Source organism: Triticum aestivum, chromosome 6B (genome assembly GCF_018294505.1).
Source record: "Triticum aestivum cultivar Chinese Spring chromosome 6B, IWGSC CS RefSeq v2.1, whole genome shotgun sequence".
NCBI classification, from domain to species: Eukaryota; Viridiplantae; Streptophyta; class Magnoliopsida; order Poales; family Poaceae; genus Triticum; species Triticum aestivum.
Genome location: NC_057810.1, coordinates 685,288,718 through 685,300,005, shown reverse-complemented (window position 1 = coordinate 685,300,005; position 11,288 = coordinate 685,288,718). Strand labels below are relative to the sequence as shown.

Genomic DNA, 11,288 nt, shown 5'->3' with positions numbered 1-11,288 from the left:
TTTCCATGCTAGCTTGTCAAAAGATGTTTTCACATGGATGTTTAGGCATTGGTTCCACTCTAAACCTAGTGTAGCTCGAAAAAAAAACTAATGTTTTCCTTTCTATAAGACATAATGGTTTCATTCACTAGAATGGAGCCGTGAAGGTGTCTCGTCTTGATAAAAAGAAAGGTAGGGTAATAGGATATGATTCTACTTGGCTATGGAAGAGGTGTATCGTTCGGTCGTGTACCTTGTTCGGTTTGTGCCTTTATTTATAAAAGGGCGCGAAAGCCTGTTCGAGCTATGCATGCAATGAACGATTTCACTTCATGTGAGGATGGGGTATTTGTCTTGGAACTTGGTATCCCACATTGCTCCCATAGATTCATACTACTTGGGTCAAGGCTGCAATCAAGTGACAATTATTCAACAAACAAGAGTGCCACATTTTGTACTAGTGACTCAGCACGTGGCATGCACAATTTACAAGATTATATGGGGCATATTTGTAGAGTGAGAACATGCGAAATAACGATTGATTAATTCCTACTATATCGACTACAACACTAAAATCTTTAAGTTTCCAGAGAGAACTTGCTCGGTTTTTACGAGATGATGGGTGCACTGCCAGCAATTGTTTTTGTATCTTTAGGTTATGTAATTTTTACTCCTTGATAATATTATAGATTAAAACACTGCCTTTCTTTAACAAATACAATACAATACTAATCACAGCACACATGCACAAAACTCATATAAAAAGGGCATAACATCATTAGGAATCTTATGTTGAATCCCTTAAAAAAGAATCTTTGTTGTTGAAAATCGACTGTTTATGTAGCACGGACGCGTTGAACATCTGCTCAGTAAAAAACCAGATGGAGTTGCTGATAGTGGAATATACCCTTAGCCTAGCAACCTCGTTGAACATCCGACGAGTTTGTAGTTGTACAACTCTTGTAAAGAGACTCGTCAAATTTGCAACGAGGCCTCCTGATGTTTAATCCTGGAACGCCAGCGTCGACGGTGCCTGGGTAAGTCAACACTTGAGAATGGCTTGATCAGCAACATGCATGACCAAACCAAGCAAGGCAACCGTGGAACTTGGCAAGCTTGGACTTGATCTGCAGGGGCGCGTTGACAAATGGACCCGGCTAGGCATGCATTTAGCGGGTTGAGATCCTCTACATTACTGTGCCCTACTGTAGTGCAGATGGCAGGTGGGGTTGGGTCCACATGGCAGCGAACGTACTGACCACGGCACGATCAAGTCAGCACACACTTGTTACTACCCCTGGGGGAATTATTCTGATCTGCTTAGCAGGGAACCATGCTCCGTTGCATCTGCAGAAAGTACCCATGGTGGCATTGACCACTAGCATACTGTTTCACTGTGCATATGTCATTTAAAAAAAAAGGGTAGCCTCACCTCTGCATCACAAGATATCCATTTTATTAAACGTGAATCATTTGTTCAAAATAAATAAATAAACATGAATCAAGTTTAAGTCACCGAGTAGCAGATAGTGATATACAAATAAAAAGTAAACATACATTGACCCGTAATACTGGTTCTAGGCTACAAATACCTGTACTGCTTGAGAGTTCGTATTTGAAAAACAAAATCCATTTCCCTCGGGCTCAGGGCAGCAAAGATGATGACCCGTATGTAATCACCATCGTGTAGGCAGGGCAATGTGGCAATGTCAACAACCAACTGATCTTTGGTCTGAACTCTGGACTCTGTGTACCGTCCGCTTCTACAGATACGGGGACACCGGAGTTTCGTGCCATGTGGAAACGACTGACTCATTATACTCAAACTGTATGAAGATAATCATGCGGAGATGCGGTGCACTGATGGTGGCGCATCTTTTCTCGTATGCTAATTTTGGGCGCTTCACCAGTTGATAGGTAATTATGCAGATCTGTTGTCACTCTGCTGTGCTTGCACATAAGCAAACCCTCATGACCTCCCACGATAGATCGTGGTTTCTCGCTCAGTTTCTAGCTTACATCAAATGGAGAAAATTAATGTCTTATCTTTTATGGTAATGATAACTGATTAACTGACGAACGTTAGCTGGGAGGGGGTTGGCAAGCAATGTTTTCGAGCTGTACTTTGTTTACCAAACTTTATGTTTTGCTGAACTTGTTTTAATAATATGACCGCATGCATCTTTCGAATGCAGAGGCTGAGGGAAAGCCTTCTTTTCCAACAAAAGAAAAACTTTATTTGATAGGAGTTGAAAATCCTGTTGTTTTTTGCCGTAAAATCTCTCTTTTAAAAATTGTCATGCGTTTATGAAGAAATTGCTAACCTCATACAACTAAACTTGCCATCTAAAAAACGTTCACAAATGCAAACCCTCTCGGCAGATGTTTGGCGGATATTGCGGTCCTATCTTTTGTCCAAACCATGTGGCCTGATTTCATAATAGTAATTGTGCAAGTTCCTTTTGGACCTCACTTGAAAAACTTAGCTGAGAAGCATCAGTGAGAGAATATGCAAGCAGTGTGTACAACGCGTTCGCTGATGGGGAAAAAGCTAAGAAACTTAACTGAGTTATGGTTTAACTAATTAAAACGGGCAAAAATCATCTCGAAAGGTTCAGGTCGGACAAGTAAACAAACGGAAGTTCAGACGCACTCAAGCCACAGCCCCACACACGAGCGAACAACACATAAAGAACGTTGCTTTCCCATCAGTTTTAGAGTCATGTACGTCTCGTGAGCGAACTTAATTACCTTCATCTTCCATAATGATACAGAAGCTTGAACTTCTTTTGTGCAGAAAGAAACATGTCTTAAAGGGAATTATCACACGTAGCATTGTTTTTTGAGCGGAATGATGAGGTAATCTCCATTCCCATAGGCACAAAAACAAGTGAGAAATTCTACGGTAAAAGAAATGGAAATTTCTACAGTTCGCATCCGCCCATAGTATAAATCCCAAGAACAGCAAAAAGATGCAGCAAAGGTCACACAAACTGCTCCATTTCATTCCTCGGCGAAAATTACAAGGAAGTGTGTACAGATCCAGAGTACTAGTACTAGTAATTATCAGCACCATCATCAGTTCATCACAGTACTAAAAGAGTTCCATTCTACAGAGTAGTACCCGATCCTAGCTACGTGCTAGCCACGATGGATCCTGTTTCGAGCAATGCATGCAATGACCGATTTCACTTCATGTGAGGATGGGGTATTTGTCTTGGAACTTGGTATCCCACATTGCTCCCATAGATGCATACTACTTCGGTCAAGGCTGCAATCAAGTGACAATTATTCAACAAACAAGAGTGCCACATTTTCTACTAGTGACTCAGCACGTGCCATGCACAGTTTACAAGATTATATCGGGCATATTTGTAGAGTGAGAACATACGAAATAAGGACTGATTACTTCCTACTATTTCAACTACAACAGTAAAATCCTTAAGTTTCGAGAGAGAACTTGCTCGGTTTTTACGAGATGATGGGTGCACTGCCAACAATTGTTTTTGTATCTTTAGGTTATGTAAGTTTTACTCCTTGATAATATTATAAATTAAAACACTGCCTTTCTTTAGAACATATACAATACAATACTAATCACAACACACATGCACAAAACTCATAAAAAAGGGCATCACATCATTAGGAATCTTATATTGAACCCCTTAAAATAGAATCCTTTTTGTTGAAGATCGGCTGTTTATGTAGCACGGACGCGTTCAACATCTGCTCAGTAAAAAACCAGATGGAGTTGCTGATAGTGGAATATACCGGCAGTCTAACAACCTCGTTCACCCGCCAAAAAAAAACCTCGTTGAACATCCGACCAGTTTGTAGTTGTACAACTCCTGTAAAAAGACTCGTCAAATTTGCATTTTTTTTGAGAATGTCAAATTTGCAATGATGCCTCCTAATGTTTAATCCTGGAACGTCAGCGTGGGACGGTGCCCAAGTAAGTCAAGACTTGACCCGTCAGGATGGCTTGATCACAACATGCATGCCCAAACCAAGCAAGGCAACATTGGGCCCTTGGACATTGTGCCGTTCCTCTCGATGGAACTAGGCAAGCTTGGACTTGATCTGCACGGGTGCGTGGACAAATTGGCCCGGCTCGGCATGCATTTAGCACAAACGAAGCTTTGCCCACACACCACGGCATGATCAAGTTAGCACACACTCGTTATTACCCCTAGAGTTCCTGCCTCTAGGGGTAATACATTGACCCGTAATACGCGTAGCCTACAACCGGTATTACAGGTCAATGTATGATCAAGTTAGCACAAACGAAGCTTGCCCACACACGACGGCATGATCAAGTTAGCACCACGGTTGTAGGCTACGCGTATGCGTACTGCCTCACTCCTAGAGTTTGTTGCATTTGCAACATAAAGTCCATTTCCCTCGGGCTTAGGGCAGTACAGATGAGGACCCGCATATAATCGCTATCTTGTAAGCAGGGCAATGTCCCAATGTCAACAACTAAGTGAGGTTTTGGTCTGAACTCTGGACTTTGCGTCGCGTCCTCTTCAAGATATACGGGGACACTGGGCCTTCGTGCCAAGCGGAAACAACAGAATCATCGTGGTTCCTCGTCCAGTTTCTAGCTTAATTAAAAGGGAGAAACGTAATGTCTTACTCCATCAGTTCTTTTTTGTAAGATGTTTCATACAGCTCGCATTTAACTGTTTTGGGTGCTGTCTAAGTTGTCTAAAACGACTTATATAAGTGAACAGCGAAAGTATCTTTTCTCCAAACCATGTGATCTGTTTCAGAATAGTAATTGTGCAAGTTCCTGTTGGACCTCACATGGGAAACTTAGCTGAGAAGCATCAGTCAGAGAATAACTCTACCGAGAGAATATGCTAGCAGTGTGCACACCGTGTCTGCTCGTGGGGAAAAAGCTCAGAAACTTAACCGAGTTATGGTTTAACTAATTAAAGCGGGCAGAAATCATCTCAAAGGTTCAGGTCGGACAAGTAATAAACAACCCAAAGTTGAGACGCGCTCAAGGCACAGCCCCACACGCGAGCGAACAACACATAAAGAACGTTGCTTTCCCATCAGTTTTAGAGTCATGTACGTCTCGTGAGCGAACTTAATTACCTTCATCTTCCCTAATGATACAGAAGCTTGAACTTTTCTTTCGTGCAAAAAGAAACATGCTTTATGTACTAAAAAAATTATCGCAAGTACTGCCTCGGTCCCAAAATAAGTGTTGAATCACTTATTTTCGGTTGGATGGAGTACTATAATATTTTAAGCGGAATTCCGATAACTAAGGTGATCTCAATACCCATAGGCACAAAACCAAGTGAGAAATCTTATAGTAAAAGAAATGAAAATTTCTACAGTTCGCGTCCGCCCATAGTGTAAATCCATGGAACAGCAAAAATATGCAGGAAGGTCACAAAAAACTGCTCCATTTGATTCCTCGGCAAAAATTACAAGGAAGTGTGTACAGATCACAGATCCAGAGTACTAGTAGTACTAGTAATTATCAGCACCATCACCAGTTCATCACAGTACTAAAAAGAGTTCCATTCTCCAGAGTAGTACCCGATCCTAGCTACGTGCTAGCCACGACGGATCCATCATCCATGCGTTGGCGCGCGCGAAATAGAGGCGCACCGTCCGCCACTGCTACTCTGCTAGTGAGCTCCCTAGTACGAGCCGCGAAGCAGAGCAGCCGGGTCACGCGGTCACCGCGAGGCGGCCCAGCCTTGACGGGCGGGGCATGAAGTCCCGGCAGCGACGGTGGTCGCGGCCGGCGGAGGACGGCGCGCTCACCAGCCGCAGCAGGTGCGCGCGCAGGACAGACCGGTCCTTGGTGGTCCTGCCGCCGGTGCCGACGCCGCCGCTTCTGATGATCCCCTCGGCGCGCACCGTCGCGCTCGCGCACGAAGTCGCCGACTGATGCGACACGCGGCCTGACGACGACGGCGGCGACGGCTGCGGTCGCCCCCGCGGGTTGCGGTGGCGAGTGCAGCGGAAAGAGCCCGGGTGGTTGGTCGGCGAGCAGAGGCAGGTGAGATTGGCGGTGCTGGTAGCCCCGCACGACGCCCTCGAGGTCGAGGCGGAGGCGGATGGGTTCGCCATGGTGGCCTGGGTGTCGGACTACTCTTGGCTGGTTTCTCGACGGAGCGGAGCTGAGAGATCAGGAGCGGTGGTTGCCGGTGGATGTCGTCGGGAGTCCTGGCCTTCTCGGGGGCGCGCTCCCCGTTTTATAAGCTCGCCGGTCACCGCAGGGCCCGCGACGTCGCATGTGTGTGTCCGAAGGCGACGTTTTTCCTGTGCGCGTGTAAAAGTGTAAACCACTTGGCAAGTGCCTGAATTTATCTTCCACCTCATAGATTAGTTTAGTTTAAGGTCAGGTCACGCCTAGATCAATCTGTTCTTACACGTAGCACGTCGCCGTGCTGCGGACACGCACGCGGTGAAATATTTGGAGCGATGGTGGGGGAAAATGTAATCTTCTGTACTTTTTAGCATGGTTTATGAACTGAAAATTAACAGTTACTGAGGTGAGGGCACGTAAAAGAAGCTGCGTGATGGGACTCTCGATAGAGTATTCTTCTGCCTCCTGCAGCCTGCAGCACGTTGTCGACCGATCCGATCTGAACTGCAATATCTTCCATTTCTGAGCCGAGCTCATGCTTATCTTTTTCAAAAGAAACCGATCTGATCTCATAAAAGACTAACTAAAACCAGAATACTCTAGCTGCGCCAGCTTTTGCTCTGCATAAAAAATGCTCATCAATTCAATTTTTTTTGTGAAGTTCAAAAACTATTAACGAATTTAAAGATTGTAAACCACTTGGCAAGTGACTGAAATTATCTTCCACACCATAGATAGTTTAGTTTAAGGTCATTTTCACGCGTAGATAAATTCTTCTTCCACGTAGTACGTCGTTGTGCTACGGACACGCACACGGTGAAGTATCGGAAGCAATGGACCAAACTATGATGTGTTCATCTTCATCGTCCACTAAGTGTGTGTTCAATCCGCTCCGAATTCTAGGGCACGTTTGGTTGCCCGCGTACTTGTCTTGGTTGGGCCTGATTGAGTATATGCAGACAAAAAATAATTATCCGCATGTTTATTGATTGCCTGCATCCCCTCTTCCTGCATCGTAGAAACGCTTCTGTGCACTATGTTTGGTTGCTTGCATTGGTTGTGCTCATACTAGTGCATATTGTTTGGTTGCATACACCGAACATGATTAAGAGTTAACAGCTACTCCCTGCGTCCGAAAAAATTTGTCCCTCAAAAGGATGCATCTAGCACCAAGTTAGTGCTAGATACATCCATTTGAGGTACAAGTTTGGAACAAGCTTTTTTGGATGGAGGGAGTACACATAACACACAGTGTTACATTACAGTGCCTCGGCGACAGCGATGGACGGTGGTCTCGGGGCCGCATCCGACACGACGATCATGGGTTGCGGGCGAGAGATCCCATCGGCGGCGCGGCGAACCTGAGCGGCCTACTCACGCATTATCTACCACTAACCCGACGGCTGACCTAAAAACGTGGTGGATGGTGGTGGCGACGATGCAAGCAACTACTTCGCTGCGCCGCCGTCGGACGCGACATCGCGACCAGTGTCCGACAGCGACGCGGCGAACTAGTCGCTTAGCAACTACTTCGCTGCGCCGCTGTCGGGCGCGACATCGCGACCACTGTCCGACAGCGACGCGGCGAACTAGTCGCTTGCGTCGTCGCCATAGAGAAAATCCGCGCGGAGGGAGGAATATAAGGGCATTGAGGCAGATTACAGAGGAGAAAAAAATGCAGTGTGCGTGCCATGGCAGCATAGGTTTAGTAGGACGAGGGAGAGGATGCCGAAAGGAACAATGCCGAGGACGGCACCAGTGTAGTAGGACACTGCAAAGAGGCCGAGAGGAACAATGTCGATGATGGCGTCAGTGTAGTATGATGCGGGCGAGGAGGCCGAGAGGAACCACGCTGGCGGTGATGACAGTGCACCAAGGTGCGGGAGAGGAGGTTGAGAGGAACAACGCTGGTGATGATGACAATGCAACGAGACGTAGGAGAGGAGGTCGAGAGGAACAACGTCGGCGGTGGTGCCAGTGTAGTAGGACGCACGAGAGGAGGCCGAGAGGCGGATTAGAAAGGATGAAGGAGATTAAGGAGTGTCATTAAAATATATCACACATATGCATATGTACAGTTCATGAGGAAGATGTAGACCTACTCGCCTACAATCCTCGAAATAGAAAATATGCAATACAAAGTCTTGTGAAACTACTAGATGAAGCTACTGGTCAAAGGAAATTTCAAACGGTCAACATGTGCGACAAATTTGACCAATTTTTTCTAAAATAACTCCAAACATGAACACGAAATTAAGCATTTACAATCGATGAAACTATGTACCAATGGTCTGAATGGAACCATAACATCGATGTGCATCTTTTCCGTGTAGAGCTTATCTCGAATCGAAGTACCATTATGTAGATTAGAAGGGAGACAAGGAAGAAAGAAGATTAGAGAGGAGTTTAATGGAGGTAGGAGAATATAGCACCTACAAGTTGTATACTAGCTTGCATCGCACTGGCATACTCTTGTGCAAGAGGCCCACAATGTATGTTCAATGTGGCTCAACTCTAACTGGCTAGCTGAAATTGCTCATTCGGCAGTTCCTAACGGGCCTGACTGAGAACTGCTTTAAGTTCCGTGCGATGCAGACCCAACAGTGAACAGTGAACACAGGCAACCAAATACCTCATAAAGGCATGACCAATGCATAGCCTCATGGTGATGCCTCGCATGCCACGTAGGATCGGACGGCAGGAAAAGTATATTCAGATAGGGAAGCGGGTCCTATGCAGGAGGCGGGTGCTTGAGGAGAAAAAGTGTGGTCCGGTGTAAAAACCTAAAAAGTTTTTATTCTTTTCCTTGATGATGTCCACTAGCAGTTGAAGGAATTATGCCCTAGAGGCAATAATAAAGTTGTTATTTATATTTCCTTATATCATGATAAATGTTTATTATTCATGCTATACTTGTATTAACCGGAGACTTAGTATATCTGTGAATACATAGACAAACAGAGTGTCACTAGTATGCCTCTACTTGACTAGCTCGTTGAATCAAAGATGGTTAAGTTTCCAAGCCATAGACATGAGTTGTCATTTTATTAATGAGATCACATTATTAGAGAATGATGTGATTGACTTGACCCATTCCGTTAGCTTAGAACTTGATCGTTTAGTATGTTGCTATTGCTTTCTTCATGACTTATACATGTTCCTATGACTATGAGATTATGCAACTCCCGAATACCAGACGAACACTTTGTGTGCTACCAAACGTCACAACTTAACTGGGTGATTATAAAGGTGCTCTACAGGTGTCTCCGATCGTGTTTGTTGAGTTGGCATAGATCGAGATTAGGATTTGTCACTCCGATTGTCGGAGAGGTATCTCTGGGCCCTCTCGGTAATGCACATCACTATAAGCCTTGCAAGCAATGTGGCTAATGAGTTAGTTGCAAGATGATGCATTATGGAACGAGTAATAACGAGATTGAACTAGGTACGGTGATACCGAAGATCGAATCTCGGGCAAGTAACATACCGATGACAAAGGGAACAACGTATGTTGTTTTGCGGTTTGACCGATAAAGATCTTCGTAGAATATGTAGGAGCCAATATGAGCATCCAGATTCTGCTATTGGTTATTGACCGGAGATGAGTCTCAGTCATGTCTACATAGTTCTCGAACCCGTAGGGTCCGCACGCTTAACGTTTGGTGACGATCGGTATTATGAGTTTATGTGTTTTGATGTACCTAAGGTTGTTCGGAGTCCCGGATGAGATCAGGGACATGAGTAGGAGTCTCGAAATTTTCGAGACGTAAGGATCGATATATTGGAAGGCTATATTCGGACATTGAAAAGGTTCTGAGTGGTTCGGGTATTTATCGGAGTACCGGAGAGTTACGAGAATTCACCGGGGAGTATATGGACCTTATTGGGCTTTAAGGGAGAGAGAGAGGGGCTACCTAGGGCAGGCCGCGCACCCCCCCAAGGCCTAGTCCTAATTGGACTAGGGGGAGGGGCGGCGCCCCCTCCTTTCTTCTCTTATCTCTTCCCTTTCCTTCTCTCCTACTCCTACTACTTGGAAGGGGGGTAATCCTACTCCTGGTGGGAGTAGGACTCCCCAGGGCGCGCCATAGTAGAGGGCCGTCCCTCCCCCTCCTCCACTCCTTTATATACGGAGGGGGGGGCACCCCGTAGACACACAAGTTGACCATTGATCTCTTAGCCGTGTGCGGTGCCCCCCTTCACCATAATCCACCTCGGTCATATTGTTGCAGTGCTTACGCGAAGCCCTACGCCGGTAGCTTCATCATCATCGTCATCACGCTATCGTGCTGACGAAACTCTCCTTCGACACTCTGCTGGATCGGAGTTCTTGGGACGTCACCGAGCTGAACGTGTGCAGATCGCGGAGGTGTCGTATGTTCGGTACTAGGATCGGTCGATCGTGAAGACGTACGACTACATCAACTGCGTTGTCATAACGCTTCCGCTTTCAGTCTACGAGGATACATGGACAACACTCTCCCCTCTCGTTGCTATGCATCACCATGATCTTGCGTGAGCGTAGGAAATTTATGAAATTACCACGTTTCCCTACAGTGGCATTCGAGCCAGGTTTATGCGTCGATGTTATATGCACGAGTAGAACACAAGTGAGTTGTGGACGATAATAGTCATACTGCTTACCAGCATGTCATACTTTGGTTCGGCGGTATTGTTGGATGAAGGGGCCCGGACCAACATTACGTGTACGCTTACGCGAGACTGGTTCTACCGACGTGCTTCGCACATAGGTGGCTAGCGGGTGTCAGTTTCTCCAACTTTAGTTGAATCGAGTATGGATACGCCTGGTCCTTGTTGAAGGTTAAAACAACACATACTTGACGAAAAATCGTTGAGGTTTTGGTGCATAGGTAAAAACGGTTCTTACTCAGCCCATGGCAGCCACGTAAAACTTGCAACAACAAAGTAGAGGACGTCTAACTTGTTTTTGCAGGGCATGTTGTGATGTGATATGGTCAACACATGTTGCTAAATTTTATTGTATGAGATGATCATGTTTTGTAACAGAGTTATCGGCAACTGGCAGGAGCAATATGGTTGTCGCTTTATTGTATGCAATGCAATCGCCCTGTAATTGTTTTTACTTTATCACTAAGCAATAGCGATAGTCGTGGAAACAATAGTTGGCGAGACGACAACGATGCTATGATGGAGATCAAGGTGTCGCGCCGGTGAC

The 11,288-nt window shown here is 45.5% G+C and overlaps 1 protein-coding gene across 1 annotated transcript; it reads right to left on the bottom strand.

The window, feature by feature from the left end:
- Window positions 1-5,383: 5,383 nt before the first annotated feature.
- On the bottom strand, window positions 5,384-6,300 carry LOC123134861 (uncharacterized). The gene has a single exon (XM_044554017.1). It carries the CDS (start codon window positions 6,073-6,075, stop codon window positions 5,671-5,673), a length of 405 nt encoding a protein of 134 aa, XP_044409952.1. The 5' UTR covers window positions 6,076-6,300; the 3' UTR covers window positions 5,384-5,670.
- Between the last annotated feature and the right edge of the window lie 4,988 nt (window positions 6,301-11,288).

Excerpts from the sequence above, each read along its gene's own strand:
- LOC123134861 (XM_044554017.1), bottom strand. The coding sequence starts at position 6,075 with ATGGCGAACCCATCCGCCTCCGCCTCGACCTCGAGGGCGTCGTGCGGG.